Genomic DNA, 26,697 nt, shown 5'->3' with positions numbered 1-26,697 from the left:
GCTGTTATCAAAAACATGAATAAAACAAAGTGTAAAGCCAGGATTGTCTATAATCACTGTTACCTCAGAGCCTCTTGATTACAGTAACAATGATCCCTGACATAACATAATGACAACTGCGCCCTCTTGTGGTGCTTTTTAAACAAAGGAAAATGTGTCTAGGCAGATGAAACACATTTGCGCTAGTTTATTAATCCATGAAGTACATGTAAAGCTGAATCACATGATTTAGAAAGTTGAGAGCAGGTTTTAAAGGGTTGAACACAATTTATTAACCATGTGTTTTCCATCTTCAGGTCAAACTTGTAAATATCAGAAATGATGACATCACGGATGGTAACCCCAAACTGACCCTGGGATTGATCTGGACCATAATTCTGCACTTTCAGGTCAGTGTTTGCATATTTTTTCTGGTAATTTTCATACTTTTAATTTCAGGTTTTAATGGAAAATTTGATCTGACTCTGCTGTATAAACTCAGTAACAAACAGCTCCTTATATAGAAATGTTTTCCTTGTAATTATGATTTCTGCAGTGTCTGCAGAGTTCATTCTGTCTGATGCTCACACCTAAAAAACCACAAAGCCAATTAGCACATTACCTGGTCTAGTCTGCCTACTTTTCTCCTGAGTCATGTGGTCCCCGCCTGCTATTGTGTGCATCTTCATCAGCGTTGCCTTATGCAGTGAAACTTTGTCTCATCCTGTACTCTGCATGATTGCTGACCAAACGGGCAGAGTGATTAGGTTTATTTTTGCACGGATACTGGATACTTGTATATGTCATGTCAAGATAGGTAACACTAGCAAAAAACACCTCATCATGGGGATTCATGAAGGCTCAAATTCACCAGCCTGAGTGCCATGTGCATGGGAGCACAGATATGGAATGAGCTACATGACAGCATAAAATCATTACATCCTTTCTCAGTTTTCAGTATAAACGTGATTAATTATTGTTGTTGTGTGTTTGCTGCCCCACTTATTATTCAACTTTGCATTGAATTTCCTGGTGCTGGTAAATCAGCTGTTGTTGTATGATCGCTTGTTGCTCATTTTGCTTCATGTGGTCGGGTGTGGACTAGATCTCCTGCTGAAAATCTCAGTCAGCCATTATCGAAGCCTGGAGTTGCCTTATGGTGCTACTATTGAGAAAAGGGCTCATGTATCATTGACCAAATGTTGGACTGATGAATTGATTAATGTCGCTTGTTGTTTAATCTGGGATATTTTTATGTAATGAGCTCTACTTTTTATTTGTTTAATATCTGCACCCCCTTCTTAAAGCTTCTGGAATCGGGATCCATGATATTGGATTTTTCGCCAGTGTCCAACATGCCAATATTTCCAAACTGTCGATAATTACAACCAATATTTTGACTATGAAAATCTGCCTATGTCAGCTCTACATATTGGCTGTACAAACAAATAAGTTGGCAGAGCTTTAGGCTGGATCAACAGATGTTTGTCAGATGAAGTCTTAAAACGAGTCATCGTCATTCCTTACACTTTAAAGTGTTTTTATGTAGGGCTGGGAAATTAATTGCAAACAAGATTAAATCACAATATGACCTGCTGCAGTTTTCAAATCACAGACAGTTGCTATATTTCTTTAACCTGAAATGTGTTAAAATATGAGTTCAATGCAAATTTGTTTGCAGCAGCAGCGGATATTTTATGCTCGAGACATTATTTATTAAAGTGTTGTTTTTATAATGTTTACAAAAGTACTACTTTTCTTGTCTATATGTTTTTCCTTAATCAAAACGAGAACAATATTAAAAAAACCTTCAGTGTGACAAATGATATAAAATTTGCAATTAGAGCAAAAATCGCAATGTTTTTTTCTTTCTCGAAATAGTTTATTACCAGTTTTTTTTAATCTAAGATAGTGCAGGTTATAATAAAGAATTAATTATTGCTTGTGTTCGTTGAAGAACACATAAGATGAGGAACCTAAAAAATAACTGCATATTAAATCACAATCACATTATTTTTGCAAATCGTTCCGCCCTAGTTTTAAGGACTAATGTTTAATTTATTCATCTTCAAATTTCAAATTGAGTGATTTAAGGACTAAAGTTTTAGTTGTGAACTACATCTAAATATTGATATCAATAACGATATCTGCTAAAGCTTTTGTAAATATCTGCATATCCAGGATGTCTGCAGAGTCTTTAAAAGTATTAAAAGTTGATAAATCAATTTAGCAAAAAATAGGCCTTTAAAAAGTATTAAAAATTCTTGAATGAACGACCATACAATCTTAGATTTTGTAGCCGTTTTTGATTTTATGTTTATCAGAAGAAGTTGTTTGCTAGTTTTTCTACTTTTGTTTTTAAGCAGTTAGATTCTGATGGAGCTCCACCAGATCTAAAGTCAGTCTGCACGCTTGGTTATGTTCTGTCATTTATCTTGAAACTCTGCTGTGTCTCTAGCTAGCAGGGTAACTATGTGTTTGATTGATGTGTTCACCTAAATAATAGGTAGATGCAGGTTTTCTGACAAGTGGTTGGAGGAGAAGGTGTTGAAGCCGAGGCTGAGCCTGATAGTTGTTAACATTTTACAGGATTTTACAAATAAAAAGCAGCTTTGCTGTGAAGCTCTTGTCTACTGTAATATAAGCGCTGAGTCTGTTAATGTTAGCACTGCTAGTATCTGTTTCTTAACTGAGTGTAATTTGTTACACACTGAAGATGCAACCAGGTCTGAACATATATGAAGAGGGTCTTGAGAAAGGTCTTTGATAGTATTGAATTTGATGTCAGATTTTCTGTATCTACTCTGATATCATGCATGGGCAAAAATCCAGTATTGTACATCCCTGTATAGTATAGCTAAAAGATCCAAGACACATGAAGAGCAATGTTGCACATGGATAAAGCCAACACAGCAAACACTTTTGGGAATTCATTAAATATTTCCAGAGCTCCCGAGTGTGTGGCACCATAGGCAACCACGTGTACCTGATGGTTCAACTGAAGGTTTTTACCGATAAGGCTGACATATGACACATACTGCTGATATTTACAGCATATGTATCAGCTGTAAATATCAGCATAAATGTTCATATCTGCAGATACTGATTTTGAACTTTTAAAGCTAATATCTGCTGATACTGATATCATGCTGAGAATATCGTGCATTCATGTTTCGTAAGGTGGGTGTCTGTTTCTTTCATCTTTGTCTTACTGTAGTTGTTCTGTTGTATTTTTATAGTTTTTGACTTATGAAGTAAACTGAACCAAATATTACACTCTTCTTGGTGTGCACCATATGTGTAATGCTTTTGGTGCAAAGTCATGCTGGCATACTGCTGGATTATGTTATGTAATAGTGTATCAAAGCAGGTATAAAAATGTTTAATGTTTTATTTTTTTAATTAGTTCCCACCTATAAAATAGATCTCCTTCTCCTTTCGTCCACAAGGTGTCAAACATGTGCAGCATTCTTTATGCTGGATGTGTCACGGCTGCCTTACTCATTCAACATTACATTATTTACAAGTCTCTCTGTAGTCCATGTTGGATTCTGCTCCAGTTGAAACTTGATGAGTTAATATCAGGTGGCTCCCTGTAGCCCAAAAGTTTTTACTGGATGATTTGAGACATCAGAGGTCTTTGACCTAGTTGTGAAAGTTTATTTTTGAATGCAGGGCAGAATTTTCTTGCAGTATGTTTCTTTTTAGTGTACGCTTTAAGTGAAATATTATGGTGATTCTAGTTCAGTCTTTTGCAGGAAAAAAGAGCGTTACTGTGTGCGTGTTGTATGCATATATGTTCTTTATGCTTGTTTGTATATACAAATATGTCTTTCTTTGTGAAGCATATTTAGCAGGCTGCTTAGTTATTCAGTAAACTGTATTCAAATGGAGCATATTGGAAAGTTGAAAATTAAAACAGTTGTACAGAATCCTGCACTATGAATCAGAGATTGGCTGTTGCATGAAATATTTTGAAGAGTTGTAATGGTTTTTGACACATAATCTGCTCTAGGCAGAGTTTTCTCCCTGAATGTTCTCAAAAATGTTCTCTGAGGGAATACATTTTATTGCTGAAGTGACATAATTTATGTCTAGTGGATTTGCTCTGTGTGTGCATGCCAGAAGCATCCAGGTGTCCAGAGAAGTCTTCACATTTCTCCTAAATACTTCTCCTCACTTAGGCTCTCTCCCTCTCTGGCTGTCTTGCATTGGATTATTAATATCTTTGCCACACCACTCAGCACTGAGTTGTTGACTGTGGGTAGCCTTGCATAGCTTCTCAGATGTACAGGTTTGATTGACACAGTACTGAGCCTGCATATTATGTTACAACAAGAATGCATCTATGTGACTAATGCCCTAAATGAAATAATGAAGGAAAAAGTACTTCATGTCATTTTGCCTGGACTCAAGCGCGTTGACAGGTAGCGTCTGTGATGATGCCAACACCTGCTGCTGTCATTCACACGCAAGCCCTTGAGCATTTGATCCAGCAGCAGCAGCAGCAGCGGGCCTGTTTCTTCATGATTTCGAAGGATAACAGAACACTTGAGGAGAAAATGTTGAGCTTCAGCCATGGTACACACCTTTGGCTTATATAATCATGGCTGGCAGCAGATGGACATGTATGAACCGAGCACTGTTTTTATATAACGTGCTTTTGTATGACAGGATCGGTTAAAGGACAGGGGTTGTTTTGGGGATGTACTTAACATGCTTTTCTTATTGCTGCGGGCTAATTTTTTCATATTAGCTTATATAAATCGAGTGTGCTGTCAGAGGTGGGTGCTGCTATGGTGCAGCTCAACTCTTGAACTCAAAGCTGCTGGTTTACTGTTACAGTGCTGAAGTTTAGATAATACGTTTCAGACATCATCTTTTGTTTGATCATTTCTGCTCAGAGAAGAAGCTGGTTTAATTTCACAAAGGTGCTGCTGTTCTCCATGGTGACTCCACCTGAGGCATGATGGTGAAAATACAAGAATTTAAGGCTGCCAAATTGGAGATACCTTTTGATACCACATGTTTGAACTGATTCAGTCTCTTTTATTTTTCATGCACTGAGAGGAAGCACTCTCTAATTTGCACAAATGGTTTTGTAGCATTGTTTTTACAAGCTATTCCAGTGCACTGAATGTCTACATTTGTTGCTGTGGTATGAAAACAAGTATCAGATTGTTTGATTTGTACTAGTAGAGCTTCAGAGTTTACATTTCTGTCATGACAGCCCTGTTGTTTATAATGTGTGTTCTGGTTTACTATTATCACATGCTTCTTGTTTGTCTTGTCTATTTTGCCCTGATATGTGCTCACTTTCTCTGTGGGTAGTGTAAAGCTTTACGTTTATCAGCTGTTTCATTCATTCACAGTTTCTCAAACAATGTCACATAAAAATGTACCGGTAAAGGATGTGACATTGTTATAATTGTTTTATCGTTTCTTTCAACAATACAGTGTTAAAAAAAGAAAGAAAGAAAAAAATTTAGGAAATTATTCCAGATAAATGCCTAAAGCATCTTCATGCTTAAACATAGGTGAATAATATTTTAATCAATCTTACCAATGATAATTTATTTCTTTGGACTTTAAGTCTGTATTTGTCTGAGGCTCATAGTGTATGAGAAAAAATATGTTGTGTAAAATTATTTTCCAATTTTGTGAAATATTACCAGTGTTCCCACAGAAAGACACTCTACCTGGGCGGTAGGGATGGCCACCTCACCCTGCCTCACTCTCTACATTAATCTTTTGTTTTCTGCTCTTTTGATAGTTGGGATACACGATGTTGGGCATGATAGCGCTATCAGCAGATATGAACATTTCTGCTACAACTGATAATTTAGCTATAAAAATCTGCCCATGTCAGTTGTCAATATTGGCTGAAGGGACAATAAATTTGTGGAGTTTTAGGCTAGACTAACACGTCTACTTCAGCTGAAGTCTTTTTAAATTCTTCATCATGCCCAACACTTTAAAGTAGGGTTGACTGATTTGGGATAATAATGTAATCTGATTTTTTTCCCCCAATAGTGCAATTGTGATTTAATGTTTGATTATTTTTTAAGTTCCTCATCTTATGTAGTTTTCATCAAACACATGGAATAAATCATCAACACAATACTGGATTAAACTAGTGCTGAACAATTTTGAAAAAATATCTCATTGTGTTGATCTCAAATCTCATATTTAATAAGAAAAACACACAAAAATGCATAAATTACGAGTTTTTGTTGACTGTTCTAAAGATTTGTAACTGGAATGATTGCATGACATGTAAAGCATAACATATCTGCTGCAAAAAACATTTGAAACTGGTATTTTGATACATTTCAATTTCATTGCACCTTCTGTGATTTGAAAATTGCTGCAGGGCATATTGTGATTTAATCTAAATTTTGATTTACTGCCCGACCCTACTTAAAATTCTGTTTTAAGGACTGAAATTTGTTAATTTGTTCATCCTCAAACTTTAAATTGTGTGTTTAAAGGTATGAAGTTTTAGGTCTGACCTACATGTAAATATCAGTATCAATATCGGTATCGGGCTGCACGGCGGTGTGGAGGTTAGCACTGTTGCCTCACAGCAAGAAGGTCTCTGGTGCGCGTCCTGGTCAGGGCCTTTCTGTGCGGAGTTTGCATGTTCCCTCCGTGCTTGCCTGGGTGTTCTCCGGGTACTCCGTCTTCCTCCCACCACCAAAGACATGCTGGTTAGGTTAATTGATCACTCTAAATTGACCGTAGGTGTGAATGTGAGCCTGCCTAGTTGTCCATCTCTACATGTCAGCCCTGCAATTGACTGGCGACCAGTCTAGGGTGTACCCTGCCTCTCACCCAATGACAGCTGGGATAGGCTGCAGCCCCCCCCCCCCCAACAGGATAAGGGGTATAGAAAATGGATGGATGGAAAATCGGTATCTGTTACACGTGATTTCTAAATATTTCATGTTGTATATTGGCAAAAATCCAGCATTGTGGATCTGATTTCCAAATCATCATATTAGGTCAAAAAGTTAAATATCAGTATTGACACATTCGGCAGTGGTGAAAATTTCTGTAGATATTTACAGCTGACATATCAGCCGTACATCTGAAATAAATCACGTATAGGCCTTAAATACTGGTGAAAAGGAAAACTGTACCACCATGTAACACTAAAAGGGGCCCATGGTGTCTCCTGAACACTTGCACACAAAATGTCTTTGCTCAAAAAACATTTGGTATACTTTTGAATAAAAAAGGTGTGTATATATGGGAATCAGTATCTGCTAAAATAAGGGGGGAAATATTGGCATAAATCCAACATCATGCATTCCTAATTCATTCAGCGAAGATGCTCAGATGACATCACTCGCCTTTCAAAATATTTCACCTGATAGTCTGTAATCATAGCAGGTGAGCTGCATATGTGAAGGCTTATTGCTGATTAGGTCGAGTGATTAAGTATGAGATAATATTGGCAGCAACACGCTGATGAAAAACATTGAAACAGCAGCATACAAGGCTTCTTTTTTTTAGCATGAGATGTGGCATCGTAATTGTTGCATTTGAAGAAAGGGCATATTAGTTGATGTCTCTCTTGTGCATGTACTGTAGATGGCGATCCAATTACACAGTTACATAAAAAAGGGGAAAAAACATAAGAAAATACACTTGGGTGGCTGTAAATACATCTGTGTGGCTCAGCCAGATATTGTTTTTGTGCAGGAAACATTGAATTTGAGGCGTTATAAATTTACTGATATTAAAGAACGGTATTGGATTTACTGCTAGCTCTTACAACATACTTCTTCTGAACCCAACATGAAGCTTTTTACTTGCAGCAATTGCTCTAAGGGTTGCTTACAGCTGGCTTGAATTTCATCTGACTGCATAAATGTGAACTCACACTGGGTGAGACGCCTTCCTTGTTTGCTCACCTTATTTTTCTTATTTATTGCTGTAAATCCAGACCTTTGTAATGCATTTATTGTGAAATCTCATATGACGATAACATTAAAATTGCAATTTATTGTACAGCCCTAGTATAAATCACATTAAACCTGTGAAATTGTCATTTTACTGAAATTTGCCGTGCAGCAAAATGATCTAATCCTAAAAATAATAGCGGCATTTGATAATTTTACCGTGAGACGGTCATAGATATGAGCTTGTATAATCCGTTCAGTGTAGTTTGAACTGTGTAGGCTGTCAGGTGACTTTGACCTTCAGGGAAACTTCACTGGCGTTCAAATATTGTGAGCTCACTGTGACACACTGTTATTTTTAGTTGAGCTGTGAGGTGACATTACATTTACTCTTTCTCTTGCTGCTTATCTTCTCTGTTTTGGCTGTGTAATTATTCATATATTCTGCACTCTGCCCCTCTTTGTTAGGTAATGTAAGGTAATCTTATGGTTTTTATTTGGTGAATCACTTCCTGGTCCGAGTATTTTCCCCCTTGTGAACTGCCGTGGTGGTGATCTGTTCAGATAATGGTGTTTGTTTAAACCATTGGACTTAAACCCGACCTCTGGCTCTGCCATTGTACGTGGCTTGATTAATAGACAAAGTGAAAGCACTTTGTTGTCCAGCTGGGATTTGTCCCTGCTTCTGCTGCTCTCATTGACCTACGCTGTCCTGGTTTTCAAAGGCTGTCTGACCGGCTGGGTCTGTGTTTGCTTCATGAGGCTAAACTTGCTGATCCAAAATTTCTCACAGCATAATAGGTGGCCACCAGCAGTAACCACTTGCAGTTTAAACAGTGTCCTTCCTTCACCTCGTCATTACTGACACAAATATTAGGAGGCAGCTGTGACGTGTATGTTTACTGTGTAGACGAGGCAGACTATCCAGCCCAGAAACAGGTCCGTCTACAAGTCTTTCTCTTTCTCGCCCAGCTGAGAGACGAAAGCACGTGGGGCCTTGTCTGTGTGTGCATTTATGGTGGTTGTGCTGGATTAGCAAAGCCGGAGAAATGTTTCAAAGGTCAGAAAGGATTCCAGTGTGAGACGAGAGACCCAAGAGTGAGCACGCGAGCGAGGGAGAAATGCAGTAAGAGAGAGAGAGGGAGGGAGACAGAGAGGCTGACCGCTTCTCAGCTGTGAGTCTGTGAGAGTGAATGAAAGGGAAAAAGTAAACTCTGCTCTGAGTAGAGTCGGCTTCATATCTGGCTGCCGGGTTGTCTGTCACTGCTTTTAGCCTACAGTGCAATGGCTGTCTCTCAGCGGGATAGTTGCTCTTCAGATCAAGCTGTGATCATTGGATACTTAGCCTAAAAACAGCACGCCGTTAGGAGTTTGTTGATGGGTATGAGACCCTTTGACTGTCAGCCATGGGAAACATCTGTGGTTGTGTTCGAGGCCCTAAAGAGGAATGCTACGTCGACCCCAAGAAAGCTCCACTGAATCCTGATTCTAGAGAGCTCAAAGGCCGCCGCTATTTTCAAAGAAAGAAAAGGAAACAAGATCTTCAACCTGGGGAATCTTTCAGGATTCCTCAAAGAGAGATTTTAACAAGTACAGCTATTAATGATGAGAAGGAAGAGCCTCAAGATAGCCAAAATGGGAACACAAAGGAGACCCAAGAGAAGCTGGAAATACAGCCACAGGTGGAGACACATCTGTCCAGGCAAGAAAGCATCAGCAGAGGAGTTTATGTCGGAGAGGTACCAGTTTTGATCATCAAAGATCCCTGTAATCCATCTTATAGCAGGAGGTTAGCTTACAGGTTGGCAAGGACTTCCACAGAGCAGATTGACAGAAGCAGATCCACTGTAGACGGAAAGCTTCGAAGTGTTAACACAACCTCCAGAGGGGCTTCAGCTAAAGATGGTCTGCTTGTGAAGAAGCTGCTACAAAGACAGCTAAGGAGGGCTGTTAGCTTTGGAGCAGTGGAGCACATGCTGCGGCCTATGAGGGCTAACGACAGACGAGGGAGCGAGGAAACGTTTGCCAAGATTATATGGGGCTCTCAAGCAAACAGGAGGAGGAGACGGAGGACCATCACCTGCTCTGGTTACGTCGAACATCTCCCAGCTCCTGCCAAGTGTATTTCCAGTCAACACGAGGTAAACGTAGAATGTGTTATAAATACTCAACACTGGTGTGATTCATGGCAGATTAATAAGGAGATTTGCTGGTGTATAATGTAACTTCAGCTCTTCAAGGCTGCAGTTTAATTCAAGGGGTAAAGCACTAAGAGTGAAAGCAGTGTGCTGAAAAAATCACAGTTATTTAGAGCAACATTAATTATTTTGGTTAATTTAATTATCTCATTACATAATTTTAGACTCCATCAGCAGGTCCATTGTTCATTGAGTATTATGTCATCTTTCTGTCAGTTAGCAGCCATTATTAGACACACAGTAACTCAAAAAACACACATTGTGAGCAGTGTTAATTCAGTTGACTAAGAATATGACTAAAAATACTCTTCTGCAAGCTTTTTTGCATGAGGAAGATGGGACTTAGGCTAGTTAGAAATAGATCTTTGATAGTAAAAACCCCTGACAAAAAGTAAGTTTAATTTTTGTTAAGGTGAGAGAGAAGGGGGAGTGTGTGTGTTGGTTTCTGTTTAAGCAATGTGACAGAGAGCGCATGAGCTGTTAGGTAGGTTTAATCTGTAACTGTTCTGTGTAGCTCAGGGGCCGTTTTTGCATGAAATTAAACCAAAATGTGCTATCTAGATGAAAAACCCCAGCTCTCCCTGCTGTTGGTACTAGAGTTCAGACTCACAGTAATTGCTGCATCACACCCAAACTTTGTACCAAATCCTGTTAGTTAAAAGTACTGATCCAGTGTTGAAATCTTTGTTGAAACCAGAAGGGTTGCTGATGTTTTTGCTCTTCTCTTGACCTGCCTTGTTATGAGTTTGCGATGGTTACAGATGGGGTTTAGTTTTACTGTATGGTGTATACAATGGCCGCAGCTGGTGTAGCAATTAGCTTGGTCGAAGCTTTAGCATAGAGGCAGCTTTGACACATTTCTTTATTAAAACACAGAGCACAGGGCCACACTGAAAGCTTCTCTTGGCAGAGATGATGTTTTTGCACTTCTACCAACTGGCGTCTGCACAGGTTTCAGCCTACAACAAGCTCTGCTGTTTGCAAGCTGTGACAGCGCTTGTCTGTTGCTACCAGAGCCGCTGTGCTTATTATCTCTGGAGCGTTATGAGTGTTACAGAAAGAACGTTCTGAGAATCTTTTGAAAAGTCCTGTCCCCCACGCTTTGTATGGAAGGTTTCCAAGATGAATTTGAAATATATCTATGCACTGGATATATGAAACAGTCTGTCAGGTGTGTCCGGTCAAATAAGGGTACCAGTATAAATTCACGATTCTACCCCTTCTGTGATAATACTACTACAGATAAAAGACTTTAATTAATGTAGTTTATTCCATCAATATAATTTTAATAAATTAAAGTATTGATAGTGTATTAATTAATGCTTTAAAGGTATATTAATTCCACAATTTGGCTTTTTAAGTTAGTTTAAAGAGAATATATGTAAGGACTATAAATTTTAGGAGGGAAAATAATGACTAAAATGTAAGGAGCTGTTATTGACTGTTTTTGCTGACTATAAAGGTTAAAAGGACTAAAATGTAACTAAATCTAAAAAACATTTCCATCTAAAAACCTAAGACTAAATCTTAGATAGCTTTCAAAATTAATACTGTTTTGAAGTGATTTAAAACCACAAATACCATCTGTACAGATAATTATATAAAATGTATTTTGTAACATATCATATTAAACTGAAACTATTATTTTTATTATTTTCTTATGATTAATTGTTTGTTATGCCAAAGAAAGTATACTGACATTGTTTTTAGATCTCACAAGTCAATGCTTTTTGCACACAAAATGGAAAAGTTTCTGTTTTCAGATAAAATGAGCTATTTTGTTGTCATACAGAATAGGTTTATTTGGGTTTATTTGTGGTGGCTTGGGTTTTGGAGCATTTTTAACAGGCTTTCAGTATAACTGATAAGAATCTTCATTGGTGAATCGGTTACTTCAGTAGTCTGTTTTTTTTCATATGAGTGGATGATTAGGAAACTGAAGCACGTAGCTGCTTATTGCATTTTTGATTCAAGTTTCCCTGTCAGTCAGGTGGTTATTTCAGTTGCAGCTTCAGTCTGTAATCAATAACCCCAAAATGCTCTAGAATGGTGTGTGAATGTTTATGAATGCGAATAAGGGGGTACTTTTCATAGCACTCTCTATCATCCCATCAGTGTGTGATAGTGGGAATGTAAAATGTTAATGCTTTGAGAGAAAAAAGAAGAGAAGAAATAGCTAACCTTTATTAATCCCTCGAGGGGAGATTGAGTTTTAAACTCTTGAGCATGTCACACACAGGCTAAAATACATGCACATGCACAGACAAGATCTTCTGGTCATGCACTGCAAAAATGCACTATATGAAAGTGAGGGGATGCACAGGAAAGAGCACTGGAGTCGTCTAAAGGTGCATATATGAAAAGGCCATATAAGTGAACTCTATTTAACTTTAGCTTCACCTTTTTTTATTATGCATGCATGCTTACAGATCATTTTGAGACTTTTTTGATGTTTTGATGGCTTTTAGCTGAACATTATACAATACTGACCACACTTTTTGATTCCTCAAAGAGATATATTGGAAATATCAGTGGAGGGATTGTCAGTCCTCAGTTCTTTCATAATAGACTCTGTAGGCTTATAACAGTGGTTCATACAATTACTAATACAAATGAAAATACTTCTCTATTAATGACACAAAGTCTTTTCCTTTCAACATCAACATTTAAGACTGTGCTTTGAATACAGTATTTTCGCAATACATATACCTCTAAACAGAGATTGGGAGCAAATTCTGGTGTGGGTCAGTTATGTTTGAAAGAAAGCACAACATTGCCTTTAAGAATTGATTAAGGTTTATAGATTCAAAATTGATCAATTTTATTGTAGCTTTTACTCTTTTTGCTTATCATAGAGACAGATCCTGTAAAATATCTAAAAATAGTTGAGAACCAAGAGAGGTTTGATGTGCTAAATTTTGATATTTTGAATTTTGAAGAATCATACCACCCAAAGTAAGCTGACCCAGGAAGTGCTCTTCCACAAAGTTCAGTACATCATCCTTGCTCTGTTAAAATTGGTTCCCACAGGGGAGACTTCTCTAACTGTGAGGGCACTCGTGGTGCAAAAGTGTCTTATGCCGGAAGGCATTCTGGGAAAACTATGCAGATTAAGGGATGACTGTAAAATGATTTGAGTGCAATGACAAAAACTACTTTTTAAACTTGAAGTCTTTGACTTTATAAAGTCAGAAGTTATAAAATTGGGGAGCAGGTGGCCTAGTGGTTAAAAGCGCTCCCTATGTACATGGGCGGCCCGGGTTCGAATCCGGCCTGAGGCCCTCCACCGCATGTCTCTCCCCCACTCTTGACCCTGTTTCTGACTTTCCACTGTCCTTCTCTGTCTAATAAAGGCACAAAAAAGCCCAAAAATAAATCTTAAAAAAAAAAAAAGTTATAAAATTAACCAGAAAAGTTTATTTTCCCCCCATATAAATCTACTACCCTATGAACACAAAAAATGAGTTTGTTTTTTTATAATTTTACAAATGAGTGAACTAAAGTTTTTCAATTTTTCTTGAAAATAAACTGATCAATTTTATTTATGTTTTTTAGGGTGACTATAACATGCCTTCATATCTTAACTCAACATATTGTACATTGTCAGATACATTTTCAGCATAATCAGGTATCTAATACCAAACAGGGAGCATCATATTGATACTGAAGATTTATCGTAGCCTTTCTGAATTTGTTATCCTTCATTGCTCTGTGCTCAGGAAAGGTTTAGCCCTTCCTGCTGAAGAAAGTTTGATCTGTCTTGCTGACATTGTGTTATGGTTCTAGATGCATTTTTTAAATGAACAAATACAGTTTCATTTCAGTAGCTAGCCCTGCCTTTCTTTCTCTTAATCTACTTGTAGAAAGGTTTTGTGTGTTGCAGATAAATACAAGCTGAATGGGTTGACCTGTGGGTGTATTCTTCTACAGTGTCTTATTTACAGGCTGGTGTTGCATTTGTCTTTGTCATGATTGACTGAGCTGTAGCATGTACATGCCATCATAGTTTCTGTTTCTGTTCTTTGTTATTTCCATGACTCATGTCACCTGGCTGCTAACAGGTTCCACCCTTTGGGGACTGATCAAGATTGATTGTTTGCTTTCTTGTTCGATTGATTGATTGTAGGAAGTTTATCTTGTAAAACCTACTCTTTTACTTTGCTGCTTGGTTTTGATGCTGTAAAGTCAAATGGTCTGTGAGATCTGAGATTTCATTTATTCCTCAAACCAACACCAACATATTGGTGTTAGTTGCAAGGGGAAATAGTCTCCAAATGCTTGAATCAATATAGCTGATGTTGTTAAACCTGTAAATAGAGACGTCTGTCTGTATGCCATCAATCTGCCTTTAGTCCAGCCTGCCAGCTACACTGTGGACTCAACCTGTGAGGCGTCACATCGGTATGACATGGTGTAAAGTGTTGGGTAATTTATGACACAGCTGTGTCTCATACTTGTGACCTGACTAGATTTTTTATGTGGAAACAGAACTGATAATTAACCAGATAAGGATGGAAATAAACTCATTCACACCCAATTTACACCAGAGTCTTGTCAAACACACATTCTCTGTCTTGAATCATTTTCCTCTATGTAGATGAATATTATCTTTGTGACGTTTCGGTTGAGACGTAAAGGTGTTGATTTAGTGTAGCAGTACTAAATGCTTCCAGATTTGTCTTTCAAGGCAGCATTGTTCTTATTTTTGACTAATAGGGGTTTGGTTTTAACCTCACAGTCTTATTAGTCACAGTTGTCTACCTATGTATGGTATTAACAGATGGTATTCTTGAGCACATGCTTAAAGCTGTTCTTCTCCGCATTTCTGTCAAAAATCTTAGTGTTTTTTTTTTTCTTTTTCTTTTTTTTTTTTTACAGCTCTTTCAAATCTGACAGACGAGTAACTTTGTGGTCAAGACCATCTTTTTTCAGTTGAGACTGTTGGGGAGGATAAAGCCCCATCTTCTTCCAAATTTGAGTAATTCACATGTTTATTACAACTCAACAAAGAGTGTTTTTTTTATATCATAATTCTTTTTACATTGATGTTGATCAGTCGTCTGTTTGTAGCTTGCACTTGGTTCAGAATGCAGCTGAACATCCTTTGACTGTGAGGAATCATCAAAAGCGTATCAATCCTGTAATGATTTCTTTCCACTGCCTTCCTGTCCACCTCTGGATCCATATTAAGATTTTATTACTTGTTTTTAAGGCCTTAAATCAGTTGGCACCATCTTATTTGTCTGAGCCTGTGCAGCAACATGAGAGCATAGCAGTCTGCACCACATGCAGGCTGAAAACCTGCGGTGACAGAACCTCTGAGTATTAGCTCCAAAACTGTTAAGCAGTACCTGCTGAAATCAGAACTGCTACAGCCGGGGGGAGTTTAGATCCTTGCTTGAGACACAACTGGCTTTAATACATGTTGAGCCTGATATTTGATAATTATGTTCCTAGTCATCATCTCTTTTTGTGTGTTGTTTATTGTTTTTTCTATTTGATCTTATATATTCTATATCACGCCTGTGCATTACTTTGATCAACTATGGACATTTAAAAGGTGCTTTACAGATAAATTTTTACTTGATTTGACTGACGAGACTACGGGCAATCCCAAGAGTTTAGAAAATCTACAAAGTTTGTTTTAACTGTGCATGTCTTATTTCTACTTTTGCTATAGTCATAAATTTTAAAACTTTTTTGCCTCTTTTTGATTGTTAATTTGTGTCTGTCTGCTGTGTCTTTTGTTTTATAACTCCATAAATCAATTGAATGGGCTTGGAAGGATACAGTGCCTATATAAAGTATTTACCCCCTTGGAGGTTTTACCCTTTATTGATCTTATAAATAGATCATGGTCAATATAATTTTGCTTTTTTGATCCCAACAAAATCATCTTTAATTTTAAAGTGAAATTAGTTTCTGTGAAGCAATTTCAATTAAATAAAAATATGTTATGTAAAATAAATTACAGCATAAATATTCACCCCCTTCCAGTCAGTATTCAGTAGATGTACCTTTAACTGCAATCACAGCTCTGAGTCTGTGTGGATATGTCTTAATCAGGCTTGCACATCTGGACACTGCAATTTTACTCCATTCTTCTCTGTCAGACTGGGTGGGAATTGGGCATGAACAGCCCTTTTCAAGTCTAGCCACAATTCTCCAATTCTCTTTTGGATCGAGGTCTGGGCTTTGACTCAGCCACTCAAGAACGTTCACCTTGTCTTTACATACCTGGGTTGTTGTCTTGCTGGAAAATAAATCTTCTCCCAAGCCATAGTTGTCTTGGAGTCTGAATAAGATTGTTGTCCTTGATTTTCCTATATTTTGCCACATTTATTTGCAGGCCTTCCATGTTCCATATTCCTTCCATTTCTTGATGATTTAACTGAACTCCAGGAGATGTTCAGTGCCTTTGAATTTTTTTTTGTTGTATCCATTCCCTGACTTATACGTTTCAATAACCTTTATTCTGAGTTGCTTGGAGTGTTCTTTTGTCTTCATGGTGTAATGGTAACCAGGAATAAAGATTAGCCAGTGACTGGACCTTCTAGACACAGGTGTCTTTATACTGCAATCACTTAAGACACATTCACTGCACACAGGTGCTCCCCATTCACTAACTGTAAGATTACTAGCACCAATTGGCTGGACCTCTGTTAAATTTTGTCAGTCACTTTAAAGGTGCAGTGTGTAAAACTGAATATCAACATCTAGAAGTGGGTTCTAGATCGCATTTCTCTGCTGGAAACTGTGGCAACTAGTTGAATTAAATGTGTATCTGTAATGTAAATACAATACAATAACTTTATCCTTTATTCCTTTTTTCCTCTGTTACCATGGAAATATGTAAAAATCCAAGATGGTGGCATCCATGGAGGGGACCTTCCCTATGTATGAATCAAAGGTTTATTCTGAGTTTATTCTTAGTCTCAAAATAGCTATTTTTGAATTTAGATGACTAAACACTTATTAAGATAGACTGTCTTAGAAATGTTTTGCTTTATTTTACCAAATTTGTTCAGCTAAATGCTACTAGGCTAAATATTACACACTGCACCTTTAAGAGGGTGAATATTTATGCAGTCACTAATTTTACATCACATTTTTTGTTTAATTGACATGACTTTGTAGAAATCTGTTTTCACTTTGAAATTAAAGAGGATTTTTGTGTATTTTTTGTCAAAATAAGTGAAATTATATTGAACATGACTAATTTATACAACCAATAAAAAGGTAAGACATCTATGGGGGTTAATACTTTCTATAGGCACTTTATAAGGAGAGTGCAGGATTGTTTTGGTATAATATCAATGGCTTAAAAAGTTATTATCCATATTTTAACATATGACATCTTCTGACAATAATATGTACAGCAAATTTATGAATTTAGGGAATGTAAAAATGTGACATTATGCTTTGCTTTGTATGATGAAGATTGTGTAGTTTTAAGCAGAAGCACTTTTTCATCCTCATTGCTTAAACTTTAAAGTGTGTTAATTTAAGCTAGTTTATTTTTGCACTTGTTAAGATTTTTTTGTTTATTTAAGCACTTGTCACATTTTCCAGAGGAGCCAAAGCTGCACGGTATGAGCTACCTTAAAAAGAGGCATACTGTATCGCTATTTAGTGCTCTTTCGAGCTCCCTGTCCATCAGATGTTTCTTTTAGTTCTCATAAAGATGGATGAATCGTGGTTTAACTGGTGAAAATACATTTCACATACTCATTTGGCATTTATTGTGAGTTTGGAAATATTTGCTTATCAGACATTGGCTAAAAATCTAATTTCGCCACCGTAGATGTGATGTGATATCATAAAAAGATGCCTTGCCTAGGTTCTGCATGGCATTGAATGACAATGCACATTTTATATTAGTGCCCTTTTATTTCAAATCTTATATTTCTACTTTTGCCAGATCTCGGAAATCCATGTGACAGGAGAGTCCGAGGACATGACAGCCAAGGAAAGGCTGCTGCTCTGGTCCAAGCAGATAACAGAGGGCTATGTTGGAGTACGATGTGACAACTTCACAACCTCCTGGAGGGATGGGAGGCTATTTAACGCCATCATTCATAAATACAGGTATTGTAACTCAGAAGAAACTGCAGCGGAGTGAACCTCCTTAACGCACACATATAATGTTCACATGCTCACTTCTCTTGCTTACTTGTTTATCTTGCTCTGAGTCTTTGTTTCTATCAATTTCAGGCCGGACATGATAGACATGAGCCGTGTGTCGGCACAGACCAACAGATCAAACTTAGAGCATGCGTTTACTGTAGCTGAACAGCTCGGGGTGGCAAGACTCTTGGACCCTGAGGGTGAGATTCATTCACAGTCACACTCAAAAAATGCTCTTTTGAACTTTGTGGATGTAAATCATGCAGAATGACACTTAGATTTTAGCTTTGGGGGTAATTCCTCTGAGTGAAGATCATATCACGTGTTGCTTTCTTGACCTTTGATATTTACCTTCCTCATCAGATGTAGACGTTCAGTCTCCCGATGAGAAATCAGTTATCACATACGTCTCCACCCTGTACGATGCCTTCCCCAAAGTACCTGACGGTGTTGATGGAATCAGTCCGAATGTAAGTCCATGGCACCGATCCACAATGATCTCCACCTAGTCCCAGTGAAAGTGCTGTCTCTAATGATGATAGTCCTTTTTCTCTGAACAGGATGTCGATATTAAATGGGTGGAGTACCAGAACATGATCAAATACCTCAGCCAGTGGATCAAACACAATGTGGCCATAATGTCGGATAGATCATTCCCAAACAACCCTGTGGAACTCAAGGTACTGATGATTTTAATGATTATCATGAGCTTAATATTGCACAAGTTAACACCAAACCTTCACATATTTATCCTCTCAATATATGCATGTAGCAGCTGAAGGATAGTATCTTTTTCACATAGCCACTGTGCAGCATCTGCTTTCTGTAACTGAGACTTAAAGTGATATTGAAGGATATAAGATAGCAGCAGTCCATTTGCTGCAAGAAGTCAATAGCTTTTAACTGTGAAAGAGCTTTTGTGCATCCCTACAAAGGATTGCAGTGAGAGCTGGGACATATGCTTGCAGGTTTTTGCTTCGATTTAAAAAAAATATATCTGCTCTCTTTTTTCAGGCACTTTATACGCAGTATCTGCAGTTCAAAGAACACGAAATCCCACTGAAAGAGAACGAGAAGACAAAAATCAAGAACCTCTACAAAATGCTTGAGGTACGCAAATGCAAAAAAGAAGAGCATTTTTCTTGGATCACACATATTTGATTGCTATCTTACACACTGTAGTAACAACAACCCTGACGTTGTGGTATGTCTGCAGATGTGGATCGAGTTTGGACGCATACAGTTACCCCAGGGTCATCATCCAAACGATGTGGAGAAGGAATGGGGGAAATTAATTGTTGCCATGCTGGAAAGAGAGAAGAGCCTGAGGCCTGAGGTTGAAAGGTATGTGTGGGCCTGACAATATTAATACCCTGTCTTTCTTGGCTAAACATAATGGAGACAGATCACTCCTTAGTGCCGCCTACATCAGAGGAAAAGGAATTCATTGCTCTTCAATGATTTCGTGTTGCATAGGGGTCTCTCTCTTCACTTTTCAGCTGATAACAAGTGACAGAAACATGTCGAAAGGCTACTGTGTGCATCATACAGAGCCCAGATCCAAGTTTTTATAAGCAGCCAAACAGAAAAACAAGGGCCTTATTCACCTTCATTTTCTTAACATTTTTCTTAAATGTATTCTGACGAGACTCTAAGAAAATCTGAGGGACTTTCGTAAATCTGTTTTTAAAATGCTCAATTGCTTGAACCTGTGTTTTGAAGCTGATGAATGTCATGTCTGAGTAGGTTGGAAGCACGTGTATATTCTTCCTAGTTAGCATAGTGAACCACCCCTTTAATGTCCATATAAGGGAAGAAGGTGGCAGGGTCATGTGCACAAGTAGAAATCACACAGGATCAAACAGAGGAGAGGATAGGTGTCAGAGATGCCCCTGAAAAACTATAAAAAGGCTGAGCTAGAAAGCATTTATACATCATAACGATGATAAAGATAGAAAAATAAGTGAATGTGTAGTACCATCCTTCTCATAGAGGCAGATTTATTGCACTTTTACTTTAAAAAATCTCTATAAATTGTAAGACTGTGAGTCATTGCTATGGGAATATTACATTGTCTCCTTCCAGTTGCAGTGGTGTGAACTGGTCAGCTTTCAGAATGGTGCAGAGTTACAAGTTTCGGCTTCTCTAGTCACAAATCTCTGGTCTGGACAGGACTTTTCCCTCACCCAGTGGTATCTGGGATTGGCTGTAGTCCCCCTGGGACCCCAGTGGGGATAAAGGATATAGATAGGGGTATGGATAATGAATGGATAATGACATATTGACATGACATATTGATGTTCATGATGTCTTAGTGTAGTATGGTTTTACGTCTGCACTCTGATTGATTGATATTTATGATGTCTTAGTTTGCATGGCATCATATGACGTCTAGGTTTTGATGTATTTTGATGTTGATGAATTATTATCTCATCCATATCTTTGGTTAGATTCTTTAAGTGTTTGGATTCTGCTGATGTTGTTTGCATGTCATATTCTGTCTTCTTGTCTTTTGTTTGGGTTTGTTGCTTTCTTCTGTTTGCTTCTGCACATGTCAAAGAACTTTGTAAACCCATGTTTTTAAAAGTTCTATACAAGTTATTATTATTATTATTATTACTATTATATAGGCTAACTTTGCACTGGTATATCAGCACTGAAATGTGCTTAATAATGTTCTAGGATTTTCTTCTTAGCCCTGAAAAATCCCAGTAAAGAAAGCTTTGGTAAATGTCAGAATCTTCTTGAAAACTGTGTAAGGGGGTTTTAGGAGCAAATATCTTCCTAAGAGCGGATGCTGAATGAGGTCCAAAGCTCTTGAGAAGCCAAAAAGGATTCAGGCTGTGAGACTAAGGCATTAGCATGCTGAGTTTAAGCTGTCAATAAAAACTGAGTGATGTGATCCCACAGACTGTGGAGGTTTGAGCTAAGCTATGCAAAGAAAGAAGATATTTTTTGATAATCTCATAACCAGTTTTAAAAGTAAAAGTATTTATCCTCTAGCCGTCATGCTGTCATTTCAAGTCCACTTTAACTCTCTGGGGCAAAACAATTGCTCTAGCATGCCTACCTCTTCTATTTTAAGATTGCTACAACCTTTTGGTAGTATTTCAACACTTGCCTGCAGCTTGTTGGGCTGTATTTTTCTCCCCTCATGTAGGCGTGGTTCTCTGGGATGTAAGGTCTGATCTATGGATTCTTTATTGCTTAATGATATGGCTTACAACTTTATGACTCTATTTAAGATACGTTTAGCTTGTGATTAATATGACAAATTGTGTAATTGCTTGAGGCAACCAAGACAGAGTTAAAGCAAAATAATGTGTAGATGGGAGCTGATTTTCCATGGGAAAGATTTCCTGTACAGTAAAAGCTAGCAAGGCTGCTACACAAGACAGCACAATATTGCTGAGGCTTCTGCAGGCAGGGCGCTCAAGCATCATATTGCAGACTCTCTAACGTCTGTAATGAAACCAAACTCTGGGCGTCGTTATCTGAGTTTGATTCTCAAAATGAAAGTGGAAATCCCCTCACTTACCCTTTGCCCACTTTAATATCTACCAGCATTTCCGTTCATTGGTGCTCAGTTTTAATTAATATATTAATCAGATTAACTGCCCATCTACGTGCACTGTTTGCAAATGAAAAGGGGTTTTGTTCTGCTTTAACAGAGGATCAAGTGATTTGCAGTTTAAGTAAAACAAAACAAAAGAATCTTTCACAACAGGTGGTCATGGTCTGCAGATCAGAAACATGACGTGTCTGTTATCTAGTTCCTTTTAAAAGCAAAAATGTGAAAACCCTATGAACTGAATTTGGTAGATCTTATGCCATGCATGCTTCAGTGAAGATGTTCTCTGATTTACTCTTATGGCAAGTCCAGTCAAGTTTCAGAGCTCTGTCCCTTCCCATGTTTGTTTGCAGGGTACATTTTATCACCAAGGAACATCCTTTTCATATTTGGTCTCAGCTGACAGTAATTCAGACTGGCTTGCCATCCTCCTCATGAACATGGTGTGTTTACTGCATTGAAGTTGGGTGTGGTGAAAGCGAGCACAAAAAGCCATTACAGCAAATGGGCAGAGCTTTGTACAGTCTCAGCTTGTACAAAGGTGTACTGTCTCAACCTGCTGTTTAATTTTCATCCCCTAAAGGCAGGGAATTATTTCAGGGTGGGATTCATTTTACATGCTCCTCACCTGGCTGTGGCCCTATAAATATGAGCACGGTGAAGCCGCCCCATCAGTTTATGTCTGTGAGCGCTTGCAGTCAAACTGTCAAGGTTAGGGCGAGGCCGAGGTCCCTTACAGATAGATGATTAGGAGGAGAAATGTAGCAGTCGTAGCTTGAGTGGCTCAGAGCAGCAGCATTGAAAAGAAAGATGGCTTATTTGAGTGGGCTCTCGTCTTTTAGCAACAGCAGCTTCACCAGTCTTGCCTCAAATGACACCATCATCACAGAGCCATTACAGATTAACAGCTCGGTCTTTCTAAATAACAACATCGCCTTTGGATCCAGGTGAAGTCACAGTGTGCTTGGCTTTTGTGAAGATTTTCTTGTAAGTGATAACAGCTTTATTTTGACAGCTTTTTGTCTCTGTACTTGTAGGCTGGAGATGTTGCAGCAGATTGCAAACAGGGTCCAGCGAGACTGTGTGAACGGAGAGGACAAGCTTGCCTTGGCACGAACTGCCCTGCAGTCTGTAAGTTTTCTGCAAGCTCTTATTAGCTTATAATAAGTTGCAATAGGCAGTGCAGAGTATTGAAATGTTTTTTTTCTTCTAAGGATGCAAAACGTCTTGAATCTGGTATCCAGTTTCTAAATGAAGCAGAGGTTGCAAGCTACCTTTTGGAGTGTGAAAACATCCTCAGACAACAAGTGGTCGACATCCAAATCCTTCTGGATGGCAAATTTCCTTTTGCAGATCAGCTTGTCCAAAGGTATGGAGCCTGTCCTCTTTTTAAAAATAACACCCTGCACTCCTTGCAGCATCAAAACGTCTCACATTGATTTTCCTTTTCCAGGGTATCAAAACTCCGGGATGACCTGCTCGCCTTACGAGCTGAGTGTTCTTCCGTATACAGCCAAGGTCGCACCCTGACAACAGAACAAACCAAAATGATGATCTCCGGCATCACGCAAAGCCTCAACTCTGGTTTCTCTCAGAACATCAACACAAGCCTGACACCAGCCCTTACTCCTGCACTCACTCCAGGGGGGTTAGGTACCCCTGGATCCACGTTCACCTCTAGCCTTACACCGTGCCTCACCCCGTCCTTGACACCTGCCTTGACCCCCGGCCTGCAGCCCTCTTCAGTCCAGAGCTACATGGTGAGCAGTGGCGGTATGGACCCAGGCAGCCTCAGACAACTGAAACACATGCAGATCCGTAAGCCCTTACTGAAATCCTCACTGGCGGACTCCAACATGACAGAAGAGGAGGTCAACATGAAATTTGTTCAGGACCTCCTTAACTGGGTGGAAGAGATGCAGGTGAGTAATCACTATAAGCTTAATATCTAATGCACTTTTGTTTTAATCCTACAAAGTACAGAGTATTTGAATATGTGTTTTTCTTTTATTTAAAGACGCAACTTGATCGTTCAGAGTGGGGATCAGATTTGCCAAGTGTGGAAACGCATTTGGAAAACCACAAAAGTGTACATAGAGCCATAGAAGAATTTCAAATAAGTCTTAAAGATGCCAAACTGAGTGAGGTAAGTGTTTAAGAATTTCTCTTCATCTTGCTTTTAATCGTTGTGAAAATAACAGTAATCATAGATAATCTCAAAGTAAATGTTTGTCTGAAATAAAGCTGTGGTTGCACGCATTATCATTCATGAAATGAGTTTTTATATCTGCAAGGGAAACTAAAAGAAAACTGTTTTCTTTTCTTAGATTCAGATGACGATACCCCTGAAACTAACTTATTCTGACAAACTGAACAAACTGGAAAAGCAGTACGAGAGGTTATTGGTAAGGAGTTGTTTAAGCTTTTAAGTTTGGTATAAAATGTGTTTGTTTATGTAGGTTTGGTTGGCTAACTTCATGCATGCCTTCTTCTTTAAGAGCAATTCGAGAGAGCGGCAAAGCCACCTGGAGAGCCTGCATGACTTTGTGTCACAGGCGACTCAAGAACTCATCTGGCTGAATGAGAAGGAGGAAGAGGAGGTTGCCTTTGACTGGAGTGATCGTAACAGCAGCATTTCAAAGAAAAGAGACTACCATGCTGTAAGTCCCTTTTTAGACTGATACTTAATCTGTAAAATCCTTTGTGCAGACAGAAAAAAAGGCTGTTCAGTGGCTTGTTGTGTCTAAAATATAACCATAATCTCAGTAAAGGGATTTGTGTATTATAGACTGAATGCTTAACTTCATAGGGAGCACAGTGAGAGGGATGTATGATTGTTGGAGATTATGGAGTGACGGATTCTTTGCCATGACTGAATACCAGAGATATTAAGTTAAATCTCTCCACACAGGACCTGATGAGGGAGTTGGATGACAAGGAGGAAGTGATCAAGTCTGTGCAGGACAAGGCAGAACGCCTTTTAATCAAAGGCCACCCCGCCAGGCTCACCATTGAAGTAAGACCTGCATGCTTTTGTCCATGTTCTAAGCTCTGCGGTCAGTATTAAAACTTCAGAATAGCAGGAGTGTCTCCACCCAGCATACATCCTCCAGAATGATTCAAAGCCCTTTTATTCTTCCAAATTTCCTGCTATTATGACTAGATCTTGTTTTATTTGTCTTCTAGGCATACAGAGCTGCCATGCAGACACAGTGGAGCTGGATTTTACAGCTCTGCGCATGTGTAGAACAGCACCTCAAGGAGAATGCTGTTTACTTTGAGGTTAGCTCCTGGCTGTTTTTATCAGTAAATACAGCATAGTGTCTTTGTTTCTCACATCTGATTTTACATTCTGTTCCCTTGTGCAGTTTTTCAGTGATGCCAAAGAGTCAATAGATTACCTTAGGAGCTTACAAGATGCAATTCAAAGAAAATACAGCTGTGATCGAACAAGCAGCCTACACAGGCTGGAGGATCTCCTTCAGGAGTCTATGGTAAACATGATGCATGAAGTGTGTGTGAATTTGGAGGTTGCAAAAGGAAAAGAAGCTAATTGTTTTCTGTTGGGTGTGTCCCCAGGATGAAAAAGAGCAGCTTCTGCAGTACCGCAGCACTGTAGCTGGATTAGTGGGCAGGGCAAAGAATATTGTGCAGCTCAGACCCAGGAACCCTGACAGTCCTGTGAGATCCTCCATCCCCGTCAAAGCCATCTGTGATTATAGACAGATAGAGGTATATCTCCTCTTCATATAGCTTCACATTTAATCTCTTTCTTTTTTCCAAGATTTATGGTGTAATTTTTACTATGTGTATTGGTTAGATCACCATTTATAAAGAGGATGAGTGTGTGCTGGCAAATAACTCCCACCGGGCGAAGTGGAAAGTCATCAACCCAGCTGGGAATGAAGCCATGGTGCCCTCTGTTTGTTTCACTGTGCCTCCACCTAACAAAGAGGCTATTGATATGGCAACAAGGTGAGATGCCTGTGTGTTTAAAATCCTACAAATAAAGTTTTCTGACTTAAAATGACTGTGACAGAATACAAAACTGTCCTACACTATAACTGATGGTTTATCGATTTGTTCTGTTTTTCCTGCAGAACTGAGCAGTTGTACCAGAACGTCCTGTCACTGTGGCACCACTCCCACATCAACATGAAGAGTGTGGTGTCGTGGCATTATCTAATGGCTGATATCCGAGCCATCCGCAACTGGAATGTAGCCTCGGTATGTTTGAATCATTGTTTTGCTCTCATCAGCAACCCTTTTCAACACCAGTTTATCATTCACAGTACTCTTTTTTTATGATCAGTATTGTCTTTATTTCTCTCGCTTGTTCAGATAAAGACCATGTTGCCAGGTGAACATCAGCAGGTTCTGAGCAACCTGCAGTCCCACTTCGATGAGTTCCTTGAGGACAGCGAAGAGTCAGAGTTATTTACAGTTGCAGACTGCGCCCAGCTCGAGAGAGACGTTTTGGCCTGCAAGGATTACTACCAGGAACTTCTCAGATCTGCAGAAAGAGGCAAGGCTCAGATTCCTGTCTTGACCCTCTAAACTAGTACCTGCTGGTGCAAACTGAACAAAGCATCCAGAGAAAACACATGGATATTAAGCCTTTTTAAGCCTTTAGTTAATTCCTTATGGAATTTTGTTGTTTAAAAAGTTTGTTGTTAGAAAAGTGTTTATGGAGATGTTTGCTTTTTATTAAAACTAAACAATGAGATGTTAAAGTGAAGTTGCAGGTGTGAAATAGAGACAAAGATCTGGAGGAAAAAGTCAGCACACTTTGTTACATCATGATATAACACACAGCAGGCCAATTTAAGTCAGTCATGATGGATACATGTTAAAATACACACTGTTATCGAATCAATCTTAGCTCCCCTTTGTCACATTTAACTCTTATCTTTGA

The 26,697-nt window shown here is 38.6% G+C and overlaps 1 protein-coding gene across 15 annotated transcripts in view; it reads left to right on the top strand.

Moving 5' to 3' along the window:
• The window catches only part of dst (dystonin), a 172,688-nt gene that overhangs the window by 58,616 nt on the left and 87,375 nt on the right, over positions 1-26,697 (top strand). For all 15 annotated transcript variants that reach the window (XM_041788873.1, XM_041788874.1, XM_041788870.1 and 12 more), the window contains 20 exons: positions 297-389; positions 18,006-18,172; positions 18,299-18,411; positions 18,575-18,681; positions 18,772-18,891; positions 19,226-19,321; positions 19,428-19,555; positions 22,820-22,913; positions 22,997-23,151; positions 23,236-23,704; positions 23,800-23,928; positions 24,110-24,187; positions 24,281-24,442; positions 24,694-24,798; positions 24,969-25,064; positions 25,151-25,276; positions 25,362-25,514; positions 25,603-25,757; positions 25,883-26,009; positions 26,124-26,307. In XM_041788873.1, the coding sequence (XP_041644807.1) occupies positions 297-389; positions 18,006-18,172; positions 18,299-18,411; positions 18,575-18,681; positions 18,772-18,891; positions 19,226-19,321; positions 19,428-19,555; positions 22,820-22,913; positions 22,997-23,151; positions 23,236-23,704; positions 23,800-23,928; positions 24,110-24,187; positions 24,281-24,442; positions 24,694-24,798; positions 24,969-25,064; positions 25,151-25,276; positions 25,362-25,514; positions 25,603-25,757; positions 25,883-26,009; positions 26,124-26,307 (2,857 nt within the window). The remainder of the gene's footprint in view (positions 1-296; positions 390-18,005; positions 18,173-18,298; positions 18,412-18,574; positions 18,682-18,771; positions 18,892-19,225; positions 19,322-19,427; positions 19,556-22,819; positions 22,914-22,996; positions 23,152-23,235; positions 23,705-23,799; positions 23,929-24,109; positions 24,188-24,280; positions 24,443-24,693; positions 24,799-24,968; positions 25,065-25,150; positions 25,277-25,361; positions 25,515-25,602; positions 25,758-25,882; positions 26,010-26,123; positions 26,308-26,697) is intronic.

Source organism: Cheilinus undulatus, linkage group 6 (genome assembly GCF_018320785.1).
Source record: "Cheilinus undulatus linkage group 6, ASM1832078v1, whole genome shotgun sequence".
NCBI classification, from domain to species: domain Eukaryota; kingdom Metazoa; phylum Chordata; class Actinopteri; order Labriformes; family Labridae; genus Cheilinus; species Cheilinus undulatus.
The sequence above is the reverse complement of the archived record's forward strand: the minus strand, read 5'-3'. Positions and strand labels throughout refer to the sequence as shown.